General features: G+C 40.8%; 1 protein-coding gene across 1 annotated transcript; it reads right to left on the bottom strand.

Annotated features, from left to right (window-relative positions):
- Positions 1-1312: 1312 nt before the first annotated feature.
- On the bottom strand, positions 1313-27171 carry lypd6 (LY6/PLAUR domain containing 6). The gene is made up of 5 exons (XM_056388610.1): positions 27016-27171; positions 7374-7548; positions 5880-5978; positions 5483-5613; positions 1313-5091 (listed from the first exon to the last, which is right to left on the bottom strand). The coding sequence occupies exons 2-5, from the start codon at positions 7489-7491 to the stop codon at positions 4924-4926; spliced, it is 516 nt and encodes a 171-aa protein (XP_056244585.1). The 5' UTR covers positions 7492-7548; positions 27016-27171; the 3' UTR covers positions 1313-4923.
- Between the last annotated feature and the right edge of the window lie 323 nt (positions 27172-27494).

Raw genomic sequence — 27494 nt, 5'->3', positions numbered from 1 at the left:
AATCCCTCTGCTCAGAAAAAGTCCACTTCATTTTGTCCACCTCAGAACAGAGAAAGGAGTGACAGATATTAACCTGTGACCCAGAGTCAACCAGTCAGTCCAAACTTGAACAATTAACTGAGTTCTACTGTGTTGTATTGTACTTAGTCATATTGTACTGAATACTGTGCAATGATAATGTAATACTATTTAATAATGACAATCTGGGTGGTAGTTATAATATTCATGTAGTGAGGGTGGGGGAGAGGCCGTTCCAGAACGCCAGAGGAGCAGACGAGGGGGCCCCAGTCCAACCACCCAGTGCCACAGTCGGGGGCCCACGCGGCAGACAGCTGTGGTGTCCTGGCACCCCCTGTACCGTGCTCCATTGTACTGCATCGTATTTTACTTTGTCGTATTGCACTGTCTATTGTACTTTCTTGCATTGTACTGTGTTGTACTGTATTTTGTCGTATTGTATTTTGTCGTATTCTTTGTCGTATTATACTTTGACCTATTGTACTGTTTTGTATTGTGCTTTGTACTATTGTACTGTGTTGTACTGTAATTTGTTGTATTGTACTTTGTTATATTATACTTTGTTGTATTGTATTGTGATGTATTGTACTTATTGTACTTTGTTGTATTGTGCTTTGTAGTAGTGTACTGTGTTGTATTGTACTGTGTTGTATTACATTGTGTGATATTATGCTGTGTGATATTGTACTGTGCTGTATTGCAGTTTGTTGTATTGTATTGGGTCGTATTGTACTTGGTTGTATTGAACTGTGCCATATTATACTTTGTTGTAGTATACTTTGTTGTATTGTACTGTTTTGGATTGTACTTTGTTGTATTGTACTGTGATGTATTGTACTTTGTCATATTTTACTGTGTCGTATTGTAGTGTGTCGTGTTGTACTGTCGCATTGTACTTTTTCGTATTGCGCTTTGTATTGTACTTTTTAGTATTGTACTGTGATCTACTGTAATTTTTTGTATTTTTTATATTGTACTATGTTGTATTGTGCTGCATCATATTGCACTTTGTTCTATTGTACTGTGCTCTATAATACTGTGTTGTACTGTGTTGTATTGTTTTGTAGTATATTGTACTGTGTTGTACATTACTTTGTCATATTGTACTTTTCTCTATTTTACTGTGCTGTATTGTACTGTGTTGCATTGTATTTTGTTGTATTGAACTGTGTTGTATTGTAGTTTGGCGTAGTGTACTGTGTTGTTCTTTACTTTGTCATATTGTATTTTATTGTACTGTACAGTGTCTTATTGTCCTGTGACAGTGTTCAGATGAACCACTCAGACATCTCCAGTCACTACACATGCACCTTTATTGGCTCCATACTCACAAACACTGTAACGACACCACATGAACTGCTGGTGACTCTTTCATGAAGTGAATGATTTCTGTTAATGTTCACATTGAGAAATCATCTGTAACATGAAAGGTTAAGATTTCACACCTCTACAGACATGTATAAATGTATATTTACATACAAGTGGCGCATCAACAAATGTAACACAAGTTGGCACAAAACTGGCATGCAACAGTTTGAGTTTCACTTGTAATTGAGTTAAAACAAAAGCCTGAACAATGTTATCTGACACAAGATCAAAAACTTCTAAAATACAAAAGACAAGAAGTAAGAGACTCTACAGCCTCCAGTACACTGCACATGCTAACACAGCATCTTGTCACTGAGAGATGGATGAGAGACATGTCAGAGGTGACTAAACATAGGAAGTGGGATCTACATACATCAGCTTCACTTCATGTTACTACTACTTCCTGTGTACATGTTGTTTCATTGCATTGTCGGAAAGACAGTGCAACCTCAAAACATATTGATCAGACTTCAGTCACAATGGAAACATGATTCTCTTTAACAGCCTTGGTACATGTAGTAAAGGAAGCTTCTTAGAAAACACAGTAAAACACTCAGTAAAAAAACATCAGGCATCATCATCATCTGGACAAACCAGACCAGGTTGGAGTTAACCCCAGCCATAACCCAGGTAAAGCTCCTACTATATCTTCTGTCAGCATTTGCATCGTCTGGTGTTAAGGCAGAGAATGTTAAACGACTGACTCTCAGAGCTGTTCCGTCACATCAGAGCTACAGTTTCATAGTGACAGACTGAAGTCACTGTCATCAACAAGTAATCTGTCCACACCAGACCCTTCAGCCCTGTGACAGTCTCAACCATGGTTACTACAGAGACAGTGTAGCGCAGGTTTCTGTCAGCACCAACAAAGAGTCAGAGTTATATCAGGCTGCAGTCGAAAAGTCCAAATAATCTCCTCTCTAACCACTTCTCCTCGACCTTGATGGAAAATGTCATTAGGTCAAGGAAAGATGTGAAGGAGAGTTCAAAAGTACTGACTGCACTTCCACTATGATTTTTTTTCTCTAACTAACTTTATTTATAACACATAGATGATAAGTTTCCAAACACAAAACAAACAGGACTGAAATGTTGAAATAAGATAAATATAAAGAAATATACATGTAGAGAAAGTTGAGCCATTAAAATAATATTTCAATGAAAATATGGAACTGAACAAGAGATCAGAATAAATTATATTCAGATATAAGTACATATTTTCCTGACATAAACACTTTTGACATTTTCATACACAGAAGCCATTGTTCCTTATGCATTCCACAATGGGAGGGGATGTAGTGAAACAACAACATGTATAGACTATAGTATTTTGTTATGACCATGTTATTATTAACTATAAATTCAATCTGTTTGTTCTTCATGACTCCTGACTGATTTCAAGAGAATAAATCTATATTTATGGATTTGGGCTTCAGTCGATCAAACAAGGATTTCCATCAGTTCTGGATCAAGTCACAAACATAAAACAGCTGCTCTGATGTTTCTACATTTATGTGGGTCTGCCGTGGTGAAACTACAATGGTGTGTTCCTTTAAATGTTGCTGCAGCAAAGAATTGCGGGACGGCATTTCTCCTTTCATTCCATAGAGGAAGGTCCAGTGTTTCCTATGCTAAAGGAGATAAGATAGGAAGCATTGAAGCTTCTTTCCTTATCATTTAGAGAAGTGGACCGGCTCTGATCATGGCTGCTGCTCAGATACTTCAGCTCATTTCACTCACTTTCAACCTTCCTAAGAAAAAAAGACTTTTTCGACTACAGCCTCAGTCTCACTCACTCCCCCTTTAAAGGTTTCACAACAAGGTCAAAGCTGAACTCTGGCTGCAGAGTGCTGGATCATGGCACACAGTGATGCTGCAGCTGATCACTTGTAAATGGCCTCAGGGGTCTATGTACACTGAAATATGACAGTGGACAAGGACCTGCACATACATAATGTTTTATAGCCACATCACAATGACAGAGTTTTCAAAGGATATTCTGGTTGTGTGGTGTGTGAGAGTATTTCATTTCCATTAAAACAGTGGATTGTCCCATGTTTGTGTTTTGTGTAATCTGTGTTCTGAAGTATCACTGGAATTTCTACTCTTCTTTACAAACTCTTCCACCACATGATTCAACAAGAACCTAAAAACAAATCAATTCATGGTTGGTTCATCATGACATAGACATTTTGAATCATCAAACTCACACACTCACTTTTCTCACAACACTTGATATAAAAATAAATACTATATATATGTACATGCATCCAAAGACATACAATATTATTGAATATTTAAACAAGATGAAGCCTCTTTACTTAGGTGACCAGATGGTGTTCAATATATACCGTTAAAAATTTTACCTATGAAATACAAAAGGGGTACAGTCATGTATTTATTGTGGAGGTTGTCTAATCAAATGACGACTTCCTACCTTTGAAGCAGTCATGAAGTCCTATTGTGTATCTATTTCTCAGTTATTTATATTCCTTTAATTCGCAAGGGTCCACAGATTACAAGCTTTAAAAGCATTTTTCATAAAAGGTTATGAATATTGTGGCGTGAAGTCCATTGCAGAAAGCCGGGCAACTTCTTCTTCTTCAATTCTTCCAACCTAAAAGCATTTCTTTTAAGTTCTGGCTGGGGGCTTTGGGTATGCTTGTTTTTGTTAGTTTACTGCCTGGTTATGAACTCCTAACCAATGAGTGAGCCAGCTAACCTTTTCTCTGCCTGGAGACAACAACAACAAATCTGATTGGATAAGTCTATTTTGATGGTCTTAGCTTCACTTCTGAATCTGCTTTAGTTAGCACCCAGCCCCCTCTGTTGACCAAAACACGTGTAACACTAGACCTCTGTTTTTAATTACAAACTTTAAAAACGGGGACATGAGCTTTTTACATTTACACATCAGCAAACTCCAAATGATCATCATCGACAGGTCAGTGAGTAAAACAGCTGCTACTGGGATGATGAGCGTGCTGAGCTGACGGAGGTAAAACAGCTGGAGGATAACTCTCAGTGAGCCTGCTGGTAGACTACTGTTAATATTGAACATGCCTGATCAGCCATATCAGTACTGTCATCTGCACACTTCCCTTTAAGGTGTTTAACGTTGTCGTAGAAACAGCACAAACATACATGCAGAACCTTGAGTCCAGCCCTTTGAAACTTTTGATGAGCTTATAACTATTGTTTCCTACAAATTTTACTTTTGTGTAACAATGGTACATCAATGTTACTAACTGTTGCCCTGCTGGTTGGCCGACTGTACAGAAACATAATGTATGATGGGAAAATTAAACATCATTCTAAATAAGAACAAAACCATTATTCTTTATGTGATAACTGATGCAGGGGCCACATTCTCTATACATGTACAACCTATTGAGTTTTTGATGAATTTATTTATTTTCTGTCAAATTTAGACTAAACTGCCTCATATAAGAGTCCAACCAGAAGTCATGTGGTCCACTGACAGGTTCACCTGGTCCCGTCAGTACACCTAGATGACCTTGACTTTGACTCCACTTTTTAAACAGCACTTGAGATGATGAAGGAAGTGATGATGATTGAAAAGGTCAGTGTGGGTGGATGTCCAGCAGTGCTGCTGAGAGGTGAGGTGATGGAGAAGATGGCGTCTGTTTCGTTCCATGGCACCGGTAAGTTACAGATATTTCCCTCACAGCAGGCTGTGCACACCTGGACAGGAAGACAAACGTCTCAACACAGTGCTAACATGCTCAAGTAGCATGTAGGCATGGCTCCATTGATTGGAGCAGCTGACCTTTTATTAGGGACTCTATCAAAATCACTAGGATTACATCTATATTTACATTTACACTAGATTTACCTTTATACTTATACTTATATTTACATTTACATTTATATTTACGAGCGTTACGTCATATTATAATCTACATTATAACTTTGTGTTATTCCCTTTCTATCATGAAGCTGAATCAAGTGAAGGTTTGAAACAAGATGATGTGTGTGTGTATTCAATGTTTCTCTAAACTTAAACATCCTGATGTTTCTAGGTTATTCTGACCCTGCTAACTAATAAGTAATCAGTAAATGATTTGCTCCCCACCTTTATTCCTTCATGGTCCATGTCAGTGCATCCTGTGGAGAGACATGCCTCTGGAGCCACACAGCGCTTTGTCACTGACACGCTGTCACCCTCCACGTCTACTGTGTGGCGAGTGTAACAGTATTTAGCTTCTGAAACACATGGAAAAATTCAAGCACAAGATGAAGATAACAACAGCACTGGTAATTTCCTGCTTTATATACTGAGAGGGTGGGTGAACTGGGTCGTATCAGCCATATACAATCTAAAATGTCTCAGGGTTTTAATGAACTAGAGAGGACAAAGTCAGTGAAGTTAGTTACAGCAGCATCTACAAGTTTGCTAACATTAGCCACAGTACGCTACAGGTTATATCAGTGATATACAGCGTGTGATTTCACGTCTAATGTGGTCTCACCACGAGGACAGTACACATCTGGAGCCCAACGGTTGCACTCAAAGTTGTCTTGTGCATCTTCACAGGTGAAGCACTTGAATCCACCAGGAAATGGAGTACCTGTGAAAAGACCAAATCAAACCATTACAGATTTTTTCGATTGCATAAACACTAAAATCAAAAGTATTACACAATTATCAAAACCTTACACTCATGGAACAAAACATTGGCCCAGATTTGCACCAATATAAGCACAATGTCAGCCTCTTTTTGCAAAACAATACACACAGTGATTTGAAAAACACTAAACACACTTGTATACATTAGACACAGAAGTATATCATGATGTCACTTCCTTGCAATTCCAAAACACTGACTGTTAAATTACCACACCTGTGAGCCAGTTGGTAAAACACAACCATCAGGTGCGCAAACACATAATTGCTTAATTGTAGACACACCAATCAGGTTTAAGCACTATAAAAATGCAGCACTTGAGTTCACCTGTCTTCAACCAAAATGGAAAGAGTCAGAAGAAGAAGAGTGAGGGTGAGAGGGGGAATCTATGGCGGAGGAGAAGGAGGTAGAGGAAGAGGAAGAGGTGGAGGCCGTGCCAGAGGTAGAGGCCGAGGTGGAGGTAGAGGAAGAGGAAGAGGAAGAACTGAAGCAGGAGGAGAACGTGCTCAAAGAAGAAGACCAGGGAGGAGAGCGTCCTTGTTGACCATCTGCTGGGATCTAAAGGCTGCATGTTTGTTTCCCCATTTGGCTCGAGACCAGACCTCTGATTGGCCCCTCCTCTGTACCCCACCTCCTCCCATGTGACAGCGGGAGGTCAACAGGTCAGACAACACTTCATCCATAACGCCTGCAAGACCACAGTCCCTTCCCTCAACTCCCAGCATATCTCACCACAGCTCCTTACTACAGACTAACAAGTGTTACAAGTGTGTGTGTGTGAGCCAGGGCAACAACTCTCTACCCAAGCTGGGTACATGTGTGTGATTGGACCACAATACACCACAATACAACACGATACACCAGAATAGAATGATACACATCTCCAGTAAGACTGAGGTAAATCTGGCCTTCAGCCAGATATCAAACTGGTCCATCTTTATTATGATTATTGTTTGTTTTTTACTTCCTTTAACTGCCACTGAACATCTCATGTTAACTCCACATACTGCTGTGTTGTAGGAAAATGAAGAACTCTTCAGTGTCTAAAGTTTTTTTCCACAGTGATGATGGCTTATAAAGAAAAGTCCCAACAGTTTATAAAACAGAACACAATCCAACTAATGAGTGGAACAGACACCTGTAGGCTTAACAGCATCTTAATCAATACAGGGCAACAATAACTGATCAATAAATGAAGAGAGACAATAACTAATGTTACAATAACCAGTTATGAGAGGAGCAGCTCTTCAGCCTTTAATCAGCTCTGACTGACTGACACTGATGTGTGTAACACTGCCGTGGGCTGAAACACACAGTCAGTGTGAAGAGGACACTCACTGGAGGGGTGGAGGGATACAATATCTTGTTCAGTGAAGTCTCTGGTGTTGGTGCTCTTCAGAAGATCCACCATGATGGTCAGCAGCAGGACCCAGGCCACTGCAGACCAGGGCTCCATGGCTGCTTCCTGGTTTCCCTCATGCAGCTCTCTGATTGGTCAAGATCAACCACACACCTGTAAAACACAGAGATCTCTAGGTTAATGGTCTTGAAATAAAACAAAAACTGCGTTATTTAATTTCCAATAGTCTGTGGTGATTTCTAGTTTGGATATTGATCTGATATTGATCTGATATTGATCTGATATTGATCTGTGGTGTATCTGGTCGTTGCTCTGGTGTTTTAACAAACATGGTAACCAGTACTGTCTCTGTTGTTGCTCATGATTAACACATTATTTAACTGTTCTTCCTCCCTGTTACTGCCCTTATCAATAACCAATGCTCATAAATATAGCAATATCCTTTTATTCCTGTGTTTAAATCCCACTTTGACCACAGCAAAGAACTAACAATTCAAGTTTTCAAATGTCTGAAAACATCAGTAGAGTAGTAGTGATGAGCGTTTCCATCATCTGAGCTCCACTTATATTCATCATTAAAGGCACAGTATGAACACAGGGTGACACAGGACCTGCTCTGTTATTGTTGTGGTTTATATTTCTCAATTGTGTGAAGGAAACCTACAAGAACTGCTTGTTTCTGCAGTTGTCATTGATGGATCAAACTGAAAGACCTGGACCACTCTGGAGTCTGGACTTGTATTCCTACACAGAAATGGAAGAATCAGGATTTAATGTTTCATGTAACTTGTCGTCACCTTCCTAAAATAATGGCCTAAGTCATTTTCTGCCTAAATCACCCCCTCATGAAGCTGGCCACCTCTGGTAAAATCGCCTGAATCCTCAGTTGAGGGGAACATGCAATTCTACCCCTGTTGTATAATGGCCTATGTCAAAAGTGTGACTTAGGCCGTATTATTTTTGCCTAACTCAAAGGACAATGTGATTTAGGCAATTTTACAAGCTTTTCAAAATGGCGACTGCTTCAAAAAAAATGAAACGGTACTCAGCCACTGAAGTTATTTCGATCATTCAGGGCTCATCCCCTACTGGTAAGTGATGAGGATTACTACAAATTAGGCTACGCTTTAAATTTTGCAGTTATTTAGTATTTTAATTCAGTCTTTTAGTCAGCATTTTTGTTAGCAAAGTAGCTACATCTTTTTGGTAGGAGATGCACTTGACAATGCTGACACTAATCAGGCCTCATTTACTGAAACTGACGAGACTGTTGTTGAAGAGATGGAGCAGCATATTACAGACCAAGACTCTGTTACTGAAGGTGCAGACAATACCTTAAACACTCCTGATAAAGTTGTTGAAGATGTCAAGCTGACACACCTTGAAGAGGACATATATGATGATGACAGTGATGATGATAATGGTGATGATGTCGTCATCGATCCAGACTATACACCTCCTTGTGATGAGTCCTCTGCCCCTGAACATGAAGTTCCTTCACCCAAGCACAACCATCTCCCAACTACATCGGGAATATCAACAGGCAGCTGCAACTGCTGGATTGAGGGCCGTTGGGATACGACATTTTACAGATGTGTTCCACGAAGAGAACTATTCTGTATTCATTCCACGAAAAGATCAGTGTGATGTTTGTGTTTCATTCAAGCACAGAAATATAGGTAAGGCTGAATATGATGCACATATCATCCAGAAAGATGAAGACAGGCAAGAGAAGTCCCGTGACAAGAATTCTGCAAATGATGAGAAGTCAGTTTGGTCAGTCAATGGACTTGCAAGCTGTGCTGCTGTGTCCAAGAACTCAAGCCAGCAGCCTATATTACGAAACAAAACTGCAGGTCCATAACTTTACCTTCTTCAACCTGAGATCAAAGGAAGGGTACTGCTACATTTGGGATGAAACGAAGGGCAACCTGAGTAGTGAGGTATTTGCCCACCTTCAATACTGCCATTTTGAAGGTGTGATCCAAAACCATCCAGAACTCAAGGAGATCATCACGTGGAGTGATGGCTGTGGTTATCAGAACCACAATATGTGTGTGTCAAATGCATTCTCTGAGCTTGCAAGGAAATATGGGGTACTAATAATACAGAAATACCTTGTTGCAGGGCACACACAAATGGAGTGTGATAGCATGCATTGTACCCTTGAACGCAAAATAGTTGCAGATATCTTCACCCCGAGAGACTACGTCGTCATACTTCAGACTGCAAGAATCAAGCCATCACCTTACCATGTGAAGGTGCTCAAGCATGATGCGTTTCTGAAAATGAGTGGATCTTACTTCAGTAGCATCAGACCAGGCAAAAGAGCTGGAGATCCAACTGTGCATGAGTTGCGGGCTCTTCAGTTCAGCAGTGAAGGCAGGATCCAGTTCAAGCTGTCCTTCTAAGAGGACTCTGCGTGGGAAGCATTGCCACAGAGGGTAGCGATGCCAAATGAACCAATATCATGGATAAGAATGTTTCCGTGTGCTCTGCCAATTAAGAAGAGAAAGTTCCAGGACTTCCAGTCAACGAAACATGTGATGCCAGTGGAGTGTCATCACTTCTTAGACAATTTGCCACATTAATCAGTAGAGATTCCAGAAAAGTGGGGCTAGAGGGAGGAGTGAGGAAATGTGCATGTCTCCTCAGCATAATTCTTACTTGCTTTGTTAGTTGAGCTTTATTGTTGACAGAGTTAAAGGTTATTTTGCCTAAGTCACAAAGGCATGTTCAAAAATTTGCCTAAGTCATTTATTGCTCTTGTGTTACATAATTGGCATACACTGTTATTAGTATGTCAACAGTCATCTGTTGTAATGACCTTTTTGAGTGAAATCATTAATAAATGTTATATATTCAATATTTTGTTAAGTTTTTTGTGTTCCCTGAAAAAATGACTTATGCCATTATTTTAAGAGGGTGTCGTTGTGTTTCCAGTCACACAACCACCTTTGTTCACATTTTGTTTGTCTTTCAACGTTGTTTTTAGGTATGTTTATATCACCCAGTGCTTAAGAACACTGGAAAGAACAAGCTGCAGAGCCTCCGTCACTCACAGTCACATCCAAATAAACTAAACTAAAATAAATACAACTATAATACAATCCAACTTTAAGTCTAATTCAGTCCATTCACTGAACTAAAGCTATACAAAGCTAGTGTGACACAATAAACACAGATCATTTAGGCTGTTGATCAAGTGTGATAAAACGTTAGCGGTGCAGTCACCATCTGTTCCTGTTCCTTGTGACCTGCTGACAGTGTACGAGTGCAGCATAAAGCCAATGTAGGGGCATCACATGCCTCCACACTGACTCATTGATTCCCACAATACTCCACTTATCAGATTCCAACCTGAGCTCCAACTGAGCTCAGTATTTACAGTGTGCCGTTGGTTACCTGGTGACCCGTGATGTCATTTTACCAATGAAAACAGCGGTCAGGCGTAGCGTGGGCAGGACGCCATGAGTTCTCCATCAGTCATACATGAGACGTTCAGATACAGTAGGGACAATAGGTCAACTGCGTTTTAGCAGTGCTCAGAGCCCAACACACAATCACTGTCATTTTAAAAGACATATCAGAACCAGTAAAACATGACCCAGTACACAACCTTTGTAGATGGTGGGTTGATTAAAAGAGCAGTAAATCTGTTATATCAAACACAGATGACTGAAAAACATGGCTGACACGCTCTCTGTGTAGTCGTGCCATCAGACCCCCACCCTGGCACTAACTTTATTGTCCTTTTGGATATTGACAGCTAACTCACAGGTACATTAAGATTCTTCTTTGTCAGTTTTTGCTTTTATTTGACAGTCAGAGGCAGAACAGCGGATGGTGGGTGGGGTGGAGGTGGGGGCAGCGGCAGCACAGTTACTGTTGGTTGTGTTTCATCAGTGTTAGCCTCTATTATCTGTTGACATAATAATTTGAGGATAAATTAAAGATTGAGGAGGTTCCCATGGGAAGATGGGAGGAGGCTTCATCCTTGTTTACTCCAGCCAACAGAGCAGTGACTGGGACCAGGTTCATCCATCACCCTGCAGGTAAAGTCAGGCCAGACCGGGTCCTCTGTGAACACTGGCTTATTCAACAGCCAGGATACATGGGAAAGCCTGTCCTATAGACAACACACTGCTTTGACATGGAAGAAAACAAATGGAGCCATCTGAACATTTGTCACATGCACTTGACTCCGGCCCTTTGTGCACTTTTCTCCAGCACAGACAGATGCATTGAAGGCCCTGCTGAAAACTGGACGGGCTCATTATCAATGAGCTGAGTCAATGAGCAGCTCACAAAGACTCCACACAGGTTCATACTCTGTCTCACACACACAGTCAGCCACCCATTCATCTCTGGAACTCCCTGACTGGATCAGAGCACTGTATAGCTCCATATAGATATTTATTTAAAAACATCCAGCATCCACACAGCTCCACAGGTCTGACAGGCCGAAGGCCGTTAGGACACAGGAGCTATGAGAAAGCTCAAGTATGAGAAAAGAATGTCCCCATGTCCTGAGTCAATCCCCATAAACTCCCATGTTAAAATGTCCAACTTTACAGCAGAGATAAACATGTTTACAGCCTGGTACAAAAACAGTTTTGGTCTCTGAAGCTAATTTCCTCCTTCACGACAGACTGTACAGGGGATGGAGGTGGGGGTATATATAAATGGGGGGTGGCCTCTTGAGTGACAACTCCAGCTCCACACATGCCCCTCCTCTTTGCCCATTTTTGGGAGTTAGGGGCGGAGTCAGGCACTGCCAAGATGGTGACGGTGGAGCAGCTCACTCTGAGCTTCAAAATCGGCCTTCAGAAACCTGTGGGTGACCTCAAAGAGGCTCAGTCCATCTTTATTTACAGTCTATGGTAGAGACATGAGGCAGGATACTATGGATCATTATGAAGGACCTGGAAGATGGCTACAGCTGCAAAGGTCCTCAAACTGGCTGTAGTTTACTGGGAGCTGCACAGGTCAGAGCATGGCAACAACACAAGAAGACTGGACTATGCCGACTCGACATTGAAGTGACGTGTTCAGCCCGGCTTCTTTACTGACCCTGCACTGGAACAGTTTACATTAGTAACTGGCAGCTGTAGATTATTCGTTCTTCATTTTACGTAAAGGATATATTTATCTAACATAATTTATTTGATCTAGTTTTTTTTATGAAGGATGTCATATTTTTGAGAAATATCATTTATACACCATCACATTCTTTACTTTTCAAACCTGTGTCTTCAGACCAACGCTGATTCAAGTGAAGCCCTCTGGAGACACTGTTGGCTTTTTTATACACCCCAACACCTGGAAACACAGTGTGCTTAAGAAGGGTTCATGTAATACTCATGAATTCAACTTGTTATCTGAGAGAATGTGTTGAAAGAAGCTCCTGAAACAGCTGTGTCTATTAGTTTATAACAAAGCTGGAAAGAAGACGAAGCTTGTGCCCTCTGACTTTTTCTTTAGCTTCTGCTCTCTTCAGGCTTTTCTGCCTCGTCTCAATACAACACACTGCAGGTCAGAGCTAACATCGTGTCACGAAAGTTGATGCCAGTATCCTGTGGTGGTGAAAAGTGATCAGTCACAAGAACAGCCACAGAGCCACAGGCTGCAGAGTCACAGTCTCTTGTAACACACTACCTTCTGACCTGTGCATAAAGCAGCAGGTCAGTCTGCAGCCATGCTGGACTCTGACCCCGCTGCATCGTGTTTCCTACCTAAGATCTTTATCTGAGGTCTCCAGTGTGTTCACTCTAGGATCAGGGCACAAAGTACATATACAGAGCTGAGTGATGGACTGACAGAGTGGCCTGGATAATAACATCCCTACAGTGAAGTATTGGGGGTCAGTATCATGCTATAGGGGGGTTTCTCAGCAGCAGGGATGGGGGGACTGCTCAAAACTGAGGGTAGGATGAATGCAGCCAAATACAGAAGAAAACCTGATACAGAGTCCAGGTTCACCTTTCAGCTCCACAATGACTTGAAGCAAACAGCCAACACTGGAATTTACAGAGATTTCTAAACATGTTTTCACTTTGTCATAGAGAGTTATCGAGTGTAGACTGATGGTAATTTATCAAAAAAAAAAAAAGGGATCTACAGCACAATGGACTGGTGGGTCATGAAAAAAATCTATAAAGTTTCTTTGGTCCATGTCGGTGTCTGACAGGTGTGTGCTGGGACTGTGCTCACTGACCAGTCACGTTGTCAACCCTGAGTGATCTGACCTTAGTCAGTTAAGGTTGGTATTTGTTTGACACGATGTGAAGCAATGGAGCTGTGTGTATATTTAAGGTTCCTCTCCATTTTTTTTAACTCCTTAAAAATCCTCTGTTATGATTCATATTTAGTTTAACATGGTTTTCACACATGGGTGTGAAGCTCATCTCCTCTTACTTCCTGATTGAGAAACCTGGATTAGGCCTTTAGCCCCGCCCACCGCCTGCTTGCTCCAGGTGGACAGGTGAAAGAGCAGAGAGCATCAAGATGGTTAGAGGAGGAAACATCAGAGAGACTCAGCCACATGTTTGAGCCTCAGTCAGACCCAGACTCAGATGAGGAGTCTGTTGAGACCAGCAGACGTATCAGAACAGTTAGCGTAGTTAGCATCTTTTATTTGGTTATGTTGTTTGTTAGCTTGTAACTGGCAGCGGCTGACACAGTGTTAGTGGTTGTGCTAATGCTAACTCTCTCTCTGTACTTACATGGTTTTGGGTGTATTTCGCCCTGCCCCCGTTCCCACAAGTTGACAGGATTGGTTCCTTAGGTTTGTGATGTATGAAACCCTGGCTGTCTGAATCTGTGTCTATGAGACTCTCATTGGTTCACTGCAGTTCAAGGTGGAAACACTCAGTCATGGTGTTGATTATTTCACTAATCATGTCTTATATAAGTATATGGATATTAACAAGGTCAAACACTTGATTTCCATCAGAAGGGGTTATTTGTCATAAAATAAAAATCTGCAAACGTGCTTTTAAACAATAATACAGCAGCAAACAACTATTTTCTATATAAAGACATAGTGGAGTTATGGTGTCCTGAGCAGAGGACAAAGTCACACCCTCTGTGTGTGTGTGTGTTGTAATCTGAATTTCTCCGTTCTATGTTTCATGTTAGTGCATGTATATGTGCATGTTAGTGCATATGAGTCCCTCCTGTTAAACCGTTGGTTCTCCCCACCTTTATAAACACACAGGCTCTGCCCACAGGTCAGATGTCACAGTGCAGCGTTCAGGTCAGAGTGACCTTCCAGAATTTCCTCCAAGGAACAAGAAACCTTGTTTTCATCTGAGAACATCTAAAGCAAAGGAAGAGATGAGAGCAGAGCACAGGAGGACTGGACATGAGGACTACCAGCTCAAATCCTGGTAGGCCAGTGGACCGTCAAAACACCCATAAAGTTTTTAAGTTTTTACCGGCTCCATCAGTGGATCAGTCCAAGGCTGAATTTCTGTCTTAGTCCTACCGTGGTGCTGATACTGGTCTGGGTTTACTGAGAGAAGAACCCTGCGAGCTACTAAAGGGTCCAGCTGGACTCAGTCTTTTCTTCTCCTCCATGTGTCAGTAACTTGGTGGTTCATAATGTTACATGTCTGTTTTCATTAGTGACAGCTACAGCAGACATGATAACATAAGCTAACCTGCTGTTATCCTTATTATTTATGTGTTTGGTAAATATTGCTATCGCTAGCTGGCTAACTGTCAGCATTGCTTTGGAGCATATTGCAGCAATGCTAGCGTGTGCTAATGGTTGTAGCTGGATTGTTTATGGTTGGCTCTCATGTTCACAGGGTCATTTTATTCAGTTGAGCTTCTTGTTGTGTTTATTACATATATATTATTTCACTGAGCTTCATAACACCTTGCTGACTGAGACAGTGACGAGAGCGGAGGGGGAGGTGTGACCGATGAAGCATTTTTGTTGTCTGAGATGCCGGTGGTCTAGTGTGACAGCCAGTGGCAGTGACGATCATTTACAGAACCTTTATAACCTCATCACCTACTTTTTCTAGACAAAGAAAACTAGTTATGTCCCAATAGATTCGATGCATGTGACACTAGACTCAGATGATTTATAAAAACAAGACCGAAATGTGATGATTAAGGGCGCATGTATTTAAGTAGTAAATTATTTCTGATACAGAGCTAAAATAACAGTTTTAGAATGACAATGTAGAGCGGACGTCGTCTGATCCATCACAGTGTGTTTATCAGGCTCACATCAGTCTGGTGTATCTGCAGTAGAGGAGACAGTTCACTGAACACAGATTACAGCAACTGTGATACACTCAGATCACTTCAGATTATGTGGCCAACATTCAGGCTGCATTGAAAAGCTCCAGAAATCCACACAGGACGCACATCTTTTGTCTGTTAACAAATCCAATTAGCATGTTCTCAGACAGATTCAAGGCTGAGGACAGAAAGTAAGTCTGACAACCGCAGCCGAAGGCCCAGCCTCCTCACTGATCTGAGGCAGACCAGGACAATGTGTGGACACACTCAGTCCATGTTGTCTCCATACGGTTCTGACATGATGCCAAGCCATACTGAAGGCAACCATCACTACAGCCAGTATCCATAGCAACATGGAAAAGTGTTGTTTACTTTATCTGGTTCATAAAACCACATTTAATTTTTTTATTATTTTTAAGTTCATGAAATAAGAAGCAAAAAGAAGAAGAAGAAGAAGAAGAAGAAGAAGAAGGTTTATTTCTAATGTGGATTTTCTTCCTTTCACTTCAACAATCAACTAAACATGAAATTTGACTCCAGGTGCCCAAACTTTTAGAAACTGTAGATTCACTTAAAAGTAAAATTAAAATGAATTTCATAAAAGGTTTTTGTCAAACGTCACTCAGACAGGAGGAAACAGAGCATCTGTTGGAACTATTTTCAGCAGCGGATTAATCCACATCCAGTGCTCTAGTGAGTATACCCTCCTGTCAAAGTACCCTTGAGCAAATCACTGACCCCCAAACTGCCCCTGATGCTATTATCATCAGATATTTTTTTTCCGTTGAGAGAATTGAATGTAAGTTTCTTTATTAAAATTGAATTCTCCCAGGTCAACACAAACCTTATCATACAGATGCATTTTGGAAAATGCACTACTTTTGTAAACAGCGGCTAATCCGTTATTATTTATTTGTATTTGTTTATTTGTTAAGCATGTGTTTTCACTGGCACAGACAGTCTTTCATCAACCAATCACTGTTGTTCTTGTAAATGACCTCATCCATGAGAATTGACGTCAGCCATAGCAGCAGAGTCGCACTCTTAGCTCAGGACTTTTCACTTTTCCCTAGTAAAAGTTGTTCTCAGCATCTTTGTGAAGAGGATTTAGAAAACTTTTAGTTCAAGGAGTACTCTTAGTGCTAAGATAAAATACTTTGTGAATACAGGCATTTTGTTTGTTTTTGGCTTATGTAATATTAGTCTACGTTTTATTAGAATTAAGCTGTATATACATATGTATATATATATGCATATACTGTATTATGTACTTTTTCACTATATATAAACTGTTGCTCATAAAGTTGGAATAAAATATTTTTTACCTCTTTACATGAAATGATTGTGGCAATGTGATTTATTCTTGACAGATAAAGTGTATATCTTCTCAAAACTTTAGTAGTCAATCTCTTCCAAAGTGATTACTGATGCATTTAAATAGGAATAAACAGAGGACTGTGTCTGAAAACAAAATTATTACAACTTTATGGGCAACAGTGTATATGGAGGTAAGTATATATTAATGAGTTGAATATTTTCTATTTTCCAGACCATATGATAAAAGTTTTAAAAAGTTTATTCGTTAAAAGAGTCATCTGCTCTGATATAAATACATCATAAAACAGAATGTATTTGTTTTTTACTGTAGTGGACACTTTATCCTCCATATCTCCTGTTATCCATTAGCAGAAACTCTGAGCCTTGTTGGTGGATTTACTTTCTTCATTCTACACGAACTCATGCAACAATAATATCAAACCTTTTTGCAATGAAACAACAAATTTATTATTCATATGTTTGGAAATAATAAATGATGTAATAAATGAAATAACAATGAAATAATGAATGAAATAACAATGAAATAATGAATGAAATAATAATGAAATAAAAATGAAATAATAATGAAATAATAATGAAATAACAATGAAATAATAAATAAAAAAATGAATAAAATAACGAATAAAATAATAATGAAGTAATTAATAAAACACTAATGAAACCATTAATTAAATAATACATTTAATAATAACGAAATAATATTGAAATAATTAATGAAATAATAGTGAAACAATCAATTAAATACTAATGAAATAATTAATAAAATAATAATATTTTAATGAAATAATGAATGAAATAATAATGAAAAAATATATGAAATACTTATGAAACAATTAATGAAATAATGAATAAAATAATAACGAAATAATAATGAAATAATGAATGACAAAAAAATGAAATAATGAATAAAATAATAATTATACTATAACTAAATAATTAAATAATGAATGAAATAATGAAACAAACAATGGAAATTGTTTGTTAAAACAAAAAATCTAAAGTATAGACAACCAGAATGAATGTCAGTGTGTTCTTCCTCGAGCATGCTGGACTGTTCTTTGAAGCCAGGCATAGACACGTCGGATTCGACTCCTTTTCTTCACCTCTCTTGTGGCGTTGAAGGTTTTCTCCACCTCTTTCTGCTGTTCTGTGTCACCCTGGCTGGTGGTCGCATCATCCTGCACTGCAGTGATGACAGCACGTTGATCCGGGGGGGGGGGGGGGGGGGGGGGTCTGACATCGTCAGCGTGAGCCTGTCTCACCTTGGTGCTGATAGACAGGACCAGGTTAGTCCCTGGTTGGGGGGGAGAAGCTGATTTGTTGGAGCATAGTGGACAAAGCAGCGGAGACCTGGTCCAGAACAGCATTCGTAATGCTGACAGCCATGTCACTGAGCCGGTGGGAGGGAATATTTAAGTAGGTGCTTTGAGGAGGGACCTGGAAGTCCTGCAGGACTCTGGAAAACACATGGATCACCACGTCCCGTGGGCCAGGCAGCTTGTTGCTGGGCGCCTCCTGCTGCTGCTCTGTCAGGATCCTGGTGTAATCCTCAGCCCCTTTAAGAATCTGCGGATGCTGGAAACATGGAGGCATGGCCTCTGGAGAGTTGAGCAGATTCATGGCTTCAAATCCAATGTCTCTCATCTTCATGCTGGTGTTCACCTCCCACACCAGCGTTAGAAGAGGCCTGGCATCAGCATCATCGAAATCTTCCAGTTCAAACTCCCAGAGCTGCCCTCTCAGAGTGCTTTTGGTCTGTTCCACCAGCAATTCTGTCAGATCCTCCTCCATCTTAAGACTAAAAGTAGCTCCTAACTTGCTAATTTTGGAGGAACTCCTAAAAATAATGGGTGTGTCAGTCCTGTGCCAGTTGATAGGACTCACGCACGAAGACCAATCTTAAAGAGATGCCGTCATTCTACATCGCAGTGTTTTGGAAACCTTAAATGATGCTGAATCACTTAAAAGAAACGACTCAATCAGGAGAGAATAATGGTCACTGTGGAGTTTGTGAGGGATGCAATAACATCTCCTACCAACTGAAACAACCTCAGTGCAGAAATTAAGTGTTTGGCAACGATGCGTTACTTGGCAACAGTGAAAACGCAACTTTACAATGCAGACAACTTGGAGATCTACCAGCCATCTGTAGGCCGATCTACTCACCAACAGCAAATGCGCTCCGACCCGACATCATAGAACAATACCATTTCCTTTAGATGTTCAACAACTAAAGAGAAATAAAGCAGCTTCATGGTCGGTCTACCCGCTGTGAACGGTGCCAGAGATAGATGTAAAAACGATTGCACCATCAGAGGACGAGGAGGTATTTGTTGGATGCTGCCTGTACAGCTGTAGACGTTGTTGTACAGTGTCCAGGAGCTACACGGGATTCATGGATCTGAATAGAGAGTGACCTGATGAAAGGATCATATTCCAGCTGGATGTCACCTGGTGGAGGACAGTGGATATCCATGTAAGGCATGGCTTCTCACACAGGTGGCTAATAGGTTAGTTAGGTAGTCTCTTTTAGTTGTCCTTGTCTCGCCTGCAACTGGTCCTGAGTGCTGCAGCTCAGCTTCTGACTGGTTCCAGTTGGAGGGATCACATGACCCCTATCCTGGCCTCTCCATTGGCTCCCAACTCACTTTAGAATTGATTTCAAGGTTCTATTGTTTGTTTTTAAGGCCCTCAATGGATGAGCTCCCCCCTCAATCACAGACCTTTTAACCCCTACACTACAGCCAGGCCCCTCAGATCATCTGTCATGGGCCCCCTCACTGTCCCTCGTACTAACCTTAAACACAGAGGTGATCAGGCGTTCTCAGTCATAGCCCCCACACTTTGAAATAGCTTGCCCATATCCATCAGATCTGCTCCATCCATCCACTCTTTCAAATCATAGCTCAAAACATTTTTATACCCATAAACATTCGAGCCAAGATCAGTTGTCTCCCTAGTTTCAGTCTGCTTGCTTGTTCTGTCATGCTGTTGTTATTGTCTGTTGATGTTGTTGTTTCTGTGTTGTTTGTGTTTTCCTGGTGTTGTACAGCACTTTGGTCAGCTGTTTGCTGTTCTTGAATGTGCTTTATAAATAAATTTGATTTAATTTATCATACAGATGCATTTTGGAGAATGCACTACTTTTGTAAACAGCACATAATCCCTTATTATTTCGTTTGTATTTGTTTATTTCTCAGTGTTTATTTTATTATTACTGCAGGATGTTGCGAGTGTGTTTTCACTAGCACACACCGGTCTTTCATCAACCAATCACTGTGGTTCTTGTAAACAAGCTCGTCCATGAGAATTGACGTCAGCCATAGCAACAGAGTTGCTAGTAAAAGCTGTTAGTAAAAGCTTTGTGAAGAGGATTTAGGAGAAAACTTTTAGTTAGAAACATTCAGTGTGACTGAGTGGTAATATAAAATACATCTTAAGACATTTACTCCTCGGAAACACTAAGGCAGACCTGTGTGTTAGAAACACACACTCATCTTTTCCATGTTCCTACTACAACCTCTACTGGTTTGACTCAGACATGAATTACACATGTTGTAAAGTGCAAAACTTCAAAGCAGAAGTCTCCAGAGACTCCTGACTCTCGGAGGCTGAGGCCTCGTCTGAATGCTAACACAGAGGAGGTCACTACACACATGTTAATCCATGTCAGGATTTTAACACTGAGGAAGGACACAGACAGAGATAGAGAGTATTTTACCTTCTGTCATCATACGAAAAAAGTTATGAAGTACAATCGGATTTCATCTACATGTGAACATTTGAAGAAAAATATAACTCAAAATTTTCCTCAGAGCCTCTGAAAGGTTTTTATCTTTCCTCCCATGTCTGTGGGTCAACACAATCTCAAACATGTGAACTAAGAGCAAGAAAAAGCTCGGTATGAGAACTAAATGTTATAAGAGATTGTGTAAATGAAGCTTTCAGGCCTGACATGAGAGCAGAGCAGCAGACGGCTGGCAGCAGGGTCCAGACTGTGGGACATGGACGAGCATGTGTCCTGCTGTGTGGACACATCACATACAGTCATCTGTGCTTCTCTCATACATCACATTCACTCAGTGGCTTGTGCTACTGTCCATCACTGCACATGAACCAGACCAACATCCTGCCAACAGGATCCACAGTCCTACATTTATATACACCGATAACAACCTAACACATAAATGATGATCCATGGAGGTGGGGGTCATTTTTGTTGTTTAGTTGTTTTTGTACTTTGTGCTGAAACAGGCTGAGGCGTCAGACAACAGATAACAGATTTGAATAAATTAAATCAAAAGCTATACACGTGATATACTTTACAATATTTTCACTATTATAGATGAATTGTGCAAATATATTGTGAAAGACTGGGTTCAGTGACGTGATGATGTGTTGCTGCTACTTTGTGAATAAATGAATCAACAGTCAGACATGGTGTAGATATAGATACAGATGTATATGTCTGACGAGTATTCACACAGAAACAACATATACAATATAAAGTGGCTGCTGACACAACCTCCAGTATGTGATCACAGTGGCATGAAGAGAGCGTGAAATGATGCATTGAGGTGATGACCACATTTCTGTCACATGACCCTCATGGTTAAGTATTATTGGAGCTTAGCACTCTGGATGCTACTACTGCTCTGTGTCAGTCTCTTTCACTTTGTTATTTGCTCCCATTAAAGCAAATGCTCAGAACAAAAAACTATGAACATGTTTCCTGACAGTAGCCTGGCAGCAGCCAGCTGATTTAAACTGTTGTAGTACAGCATGGTACAGAAGATACTGAACCCCGAATTACCCCCCATGTATCTGGTGTCAGGGTCAGGGTTAGACTCATTTGGACTGGTTTGGAACAGCTCACCTCAGCCACCAATCAGTGACCCTCAAACTGTCATGAGCCATTAAACATCTCAGTGGTGACAAGGCTGTCACAGAGGAAACACGTGACGCTGCATCAGAATCTGTTTCTCTCTGTCAAGCGTCCTCCGTGAACCAGAGGGATCAGTGACACGTTTCACAGCTGACAGGAACATGTTTTCTTTACGCCACACTTCCTCCATGTTACCTCCTGATATATTGAGTCTAATGTACTTTTCTGAAGCAGTAATTCATGAGTACAACAACAGAGTCATGTCTGACCTGTTGAAACATTTATATAATCCTCTTACCTGTAATTGTAAATATTACAATATATTTCCCATGTTCATGTCTGAAAGAATCTTGTGAAAGGATCTTCTGGAAGTGGACTGTAGCATTTCTGCTTCACTCCATCAGTGACTTGTGTCAAGTATCTATGGATGAATGTTAATGTTAGCGAGTTTCTAACTTTTGCCTTAAGTTACAGTTTACCTAACAAAAGTTAGCTAGCAGATAGCGTGTTTCAGGAGTTTGTTACTTCCTGTTAGTAGTCTTTGTGTGGCTGTGTCCATCATTGTTTTCACTCAGGAATTCAGGGGTTTTACCGGTTGGGTCATTGAACAACATTAAAATCCATGTGTGCCCAACAACTGAGCTCCCTTTCACCCTGGAGAAATAGTTGACCCCACTGATTGTCACTGTATAATTAGCACTCTGGGTAACCTGGTGACCTGTGATGTAATCTTCATTGAGCCACGGCTCACAGTGACCTCTCTCTGCTCTGCAGAACACAGCACCTGTTTCCTTACATTACCACTGGACCCAGTTTATTGAAGATAACCAAGTCCTGTCCATCTGCTGTAGATGTAGTTGGCTGCTGGAACCGGTTCATTTTGCTGTGTGCCATGCAGTTTCAAGAGGAAACAGAAACTGCTAAATTCCACTTTATTTCAGAACGTCAATGACTCTCTGGACTGCACACCTCCGCCAGCAGCTGGATCTGCTCGAAGGACGGACACACACACATCTGGTCGCTCAAAAGCATGATCATCATGTATAGCTGACTGACAAAGTTATTTTGTGTTTTAGTCTTTGACCGATTGCTTCACCCTCTGTCTGCTCACTCACACTGATACACACCTGCTGCTTTGAAGACACTCCAACTGTCCTGAGCTCCTGCAGGTTGTTGCTTCTGGAGCAAAAACAAATGACATGATCCTGACCATTGACAAACATGCAACTGAACTACATTACAACTCACATGATGAAAATGTTTTAACTAAAGTTGATCTGTGATGTGTGGACCAGAGTTCAGGTTCCAGACCTCTTTGGGTTACTGATAATGAATTTCAGGAGCAGGGTTCAGCTCCCACCTCTAACTCTGTTATTACTGCACAGCTCAAGTAAATAACTGGACTCCTCCATGTTAACCACGTCTCTGACATTAAACTAACTGTACTCAAACACAGACCCAATGTAGACTTCCACATCAGTCTACAGAGTGTTCAGATGAGAATCAGCTCTGACACACAGAGGTCAGAGCTAATGAGGAGGGGGTGTCAGCATGTATAATAGTCTTGAAACCAGCACAGTCTGAATATCACAGGCATCATGTGCTCCTGCACTGACTGAGGAAAATGGCCTTCATCACCTTTTCATCACACACCTGGGAGCAGCCCCTCCCACAGCGGGCAGCCACAGATGTGGGTTTCCCCCATCACAAGGCTCCATAATGGAAAGTGTCTGCTCTAATGAGTGTGAACAGTTTCCCTAACAGGCCACGGCCCATTTCTCAGCCCTGTCAGTGTCAGAGCTCCAGCCTTCATCCATCACACAGCAGGGCTGGTGGCTCCCAGGCCCCATCCATCACTACTGCTACACTAACACAATTTATACACAGAGCCATCAGCCTCACAGAGCCACAAGCAGCAGGGACTGGATGTAAATGATGGTGAGATAAACAGATATTCATACAAATAAAGATGTAGATTTCTGCCTCCACAATACAACAGAGGAGGATTACGTTTATGGCGCATTCAAAATTAAATTTAAATAAAATCCCCATTGAATAGTTGAACTGATAGAGACCTGGTGAAGTCCTGTTTCTATCATGGTGCAGTGTTTCTATACTCTGTATTACTAATGTCTCTATAGTAAACTCGATCCTCTCTGAATAATGACTATGTGTTTCTAGTGATCTGATTGGTCAGTAGGCAGGCTGTTGATCCTCTGAAATGAACCTGCTCCAGAGCAGGTTACCATAGTGACCTACAGCCAGCTTCACATACCAGAAAACACGAGACAACTAGAAATGAATTAAAAATGTCTTGGTTTGGTTCTAAGTTTCTTCTTGCTTTGCTTTTTAACCACAAACAAAATACAGCAGTAAGTCACACAGTAAAGCCTGCAGGTGTTACAGTCCTGATCCAGTACACAGGGTACACAGCTTCATCTGAATTAATCCTTAAAGAACGCCCATCAGCTGGATGGGGCCCCGCAGTGGGGGCTAGCTGGACCCGGACCTGGAGCCACAGCAGAGCTGTTCATAGTCTCCATTTTGAAACTTTATTGTGATGCTGATCGAACAGAGACACAGAGAACTTCACTTCACAGCAAATTACAGCCTCTTCACACAAGACACAAGGTTCAGAAGTGAGGTCTGAGGCTGGCAACACACACACACACACACACACACACACACACGCATCATCTATTGTTACAGTAAACGTTTTGCGATATGGAGGACTGAAGCTGCTCAAATCAAATATAAATAAAGAAATGACTCAATAAATAAATTAAAATGCCATTAAATTGACCAAACATAATATTAATATAAAAAAGTAAGTAATAAACTCATTTCTGTTTTAATGTACTTCTTTATTTATTTAGCTTTGTATTAATTCCCCTACTTATTTACTTTCTCACTTAAATTAACATTTCAGTTATTTATTTGTTTATTGATTTATTTACAATCTATTTCTCTATCCATTTATTATTTTCCCCTCATTTGCATAATGAAGCAGAAATGCATGTAAAAAAGAAAATACAGAAATAAATAAGTTGGTGGGAAATAAGTAGGGGGAAAACACAAATGCAAAAATAATAAATGGATAGATAAATAAATAATAAACAAATAAATAAATAAAATAAAAATTCAAATGGGAAAGTAAATAAGTAGGGGAATTAATACAAAGCTAAATAAATTAAGAAAATTAAAACTATCAGTTCATCACATTTTATTAATGAATAAATATCTGTATTTATTTTCAATATTATTTGTGGTGCATTTAATGAATATTAATGACTTTTTATTTAGGCATCTATTTATCTGTAATGAAAAAATCAGTTTAAGACAAAACAAAGTGTGAACTAAGAAAGGTTGTTATAAGAGATAAAATGATTCACGTGTGTTGAAAAACTTTCACTGATATATTTTTGATTTGGTAAATTCAGTAATAATCAGATGAAAACAGTATGACACCACTTTGATCATCCAGCATTTACAGGGACAAAAATATCTTTATCATTAGTAATAATATAATTCAGTCTGAGCCTGAAGGCAACAAACATGAACTGATATCAGGTCAATGGTAAATTTACAAACTGAGTGTGAAAAGAAAAATGCAACCAAGTCCATTTAAAGGTGGCTGATTGTTTATAATATAACTAATATATAGTTATATATAGATATAATATCATGTAGAATATTATAACTTAATGATGCTGTTACTAATTTACTACATCACCTCATAGTTTTCATGAAGTGACCTTTAAAACATCACATGCAGTTTCAGAATTGCTTTTCAGCTTAATGTTTAATTCCATCAGTGTAGTGATTTTCGGATCTCCCTGTACCTGTGAGGGTTCTCTCCAGGTGCGTCAGCTTCCTCCCACAGTCCACACACACGCAGGTTAACTGGTGACTCTGAACTGTCTGTATAGGTGTGAATGTGTGTGTGAATGGTCCATATGTCAGCCCTGTGATAGACTACTGGTACCCCGCCTCTCTGTGATTGGCTCCAGCCTGTCTCAAACATTCAAGACACTAACACAGATGATATGTGTGAGCCTATGTCCTGACACCAACAGGATCACTCACTTCAAGCTTCACTACAGCTGTCTGAAACGGACGCAGTTTTCCTCTCCAGCAGGATCCAAATGATCAAAGAACAAGTTCATGAATGTGACGCCGTGTTTCAGGACTGGACTCTGATCCTCAGCCCTCATCCACACACTGAGCTGCAGTGACAGAGGGCAGAGAGACAGGAGCTCCATGCAGGGCAGCAGGACACTAAGTGACACACTCACACACACACACACACACACACACACACACACACACTGCTCCCACACAAATACACGAACACTGATAGAAAGACTGAGCCTGCAAAACAAAGCCGCCGTAGTGTGGAGGTGTCGCCTCTGATGGCACCCACCCCCAAAACATCTTCTATATGGCCTCATGACACACGTTATACCAGGTGAGGCGATGATCCGCCTGCTACTCATTATCACACACACACACACACACACACACACACACACACACACACACACACACACACACACACACACACACACACACAGACACCGTGTTCAAGCACTCGAAAATTGTCCAAACGTGAAACTGAAGCTTCATGGAAACATTCAGAGACAGAGCAGATCAACACTGATGCTCTCGCATTATAATCATTGAATACAAGTAAACACATTCAGAGAGACTGTGATTCATGAGCAGGATCCCTCTTTGTCTGTGAGGCTTCATCACAAAAATCAGTTATTAAATAAAAGCTTCAAATCCTTTGAGGTTCTTTTCTGCAAAGAAAGAAAGAAAGAAAGAAAGAAAGAAAGAAAGAAAGAAAGAAAGAAAGAAAGAAAGAAATATAGATGGGCTGTGTTGGATTTTGTTGCTGCCACTGAATGATTTATTCATGTTGAGAGCTCGGTGTGGATGTGATGGAGCTGGTGAGGAGGTCAAAATGGGTCACACAGAGCAGCCCCCCCCCCCCTGCCTGCACTGGTGCTGCGGGTGTTTGAACACAATGATTTTAGAAGAGATTTCTATTGGACCATTGTCCACTGAGACTCTCCTTCAGAAGCCGGGCTGATCCCTGACCGCGCTCCGGCTGCAGCTCAAATCAAAGCACTTACTTGAGCAGAGAGGTTCCAGCTGTCAGAGCGGCTCAGGTCCCGAGGCGCTGCAGAAAGTCTCTTCGCTCTCTGTTTGTTGTCTCTCAGGATTATTGTCCCATTGGCGGATCGGCTCGGTCACACTCAAGGAGGAAAACCTTTTTCCATTGAGGGAAGGAGACGGAGGTGAAGTGCGGCTCCGCTCCTATCAGTGGTCGTCGCTCAGCCCGCTTCTCATTGGCCGGGACGGTCCTGTGGGCGGTGGCTCCGGCGGCCCTACCTCCGGTCTGATAATGGAGCTGGAGGAAAACAACTGGAGACAATTAACATCTGCATGAGGAAGATGAGTACCGCTGCATTTATCCGTCACAGAGAAGAAACCATTGACAGTTTTATCATGTGTTTTTTTGGATTATTGATGCAGGAAGCTCATATTCAGTGGCCATTCCAGAGTCCACTGGGCCCCTGGGCAAACAAATAGCCAAGGGCCCCTCCAATCA

This window comes from Seriola aureovittata, chromosome 11, assembly GCF_021018895.1.
Source record: "Seriola aureovittata isolate HTS-2021-v1 ecotype China chromosome 11, ASM2101889v1, whole genome shotgun sequence".
Lineage (NCBI taxonomy): Eukaryota > Metazoa > Chordata > Actinopteri > Carangiformes > Carangidae > Seriola > Seriola aureovittata.
The sequence above is the reverse complement of the archived record's forward strand: the minus strand, read 5'-3'. Positions and strand labels throughout refer to the sequence as shown.

Excerpts from the sequence above, each read along its gene's own strand:
- lypd6 (XM_056388610.1), bottom strand. The coding sequence starts at position 7,491 with ATGGAGCCCTGGTCTGCAGTGGCCTGGGTCCTGCTGCTGACCATCATG. Across the intron at positions 5,614-5,879 it reads AGATGTGTACTGTCCTCGTG|AAGCTAAATACTGTTACACT; the intron begins GTGAGACCACAT and ends CATGTGTTTCAG. Across the intron at positions 5,092-5,482 it reads TGGACCATGAAGGAATAAAG|GTGTGCACAGCCTGCTGTGA; the intron begins GTGGGGAGCAAA and ends CTTCCTGTCCAG.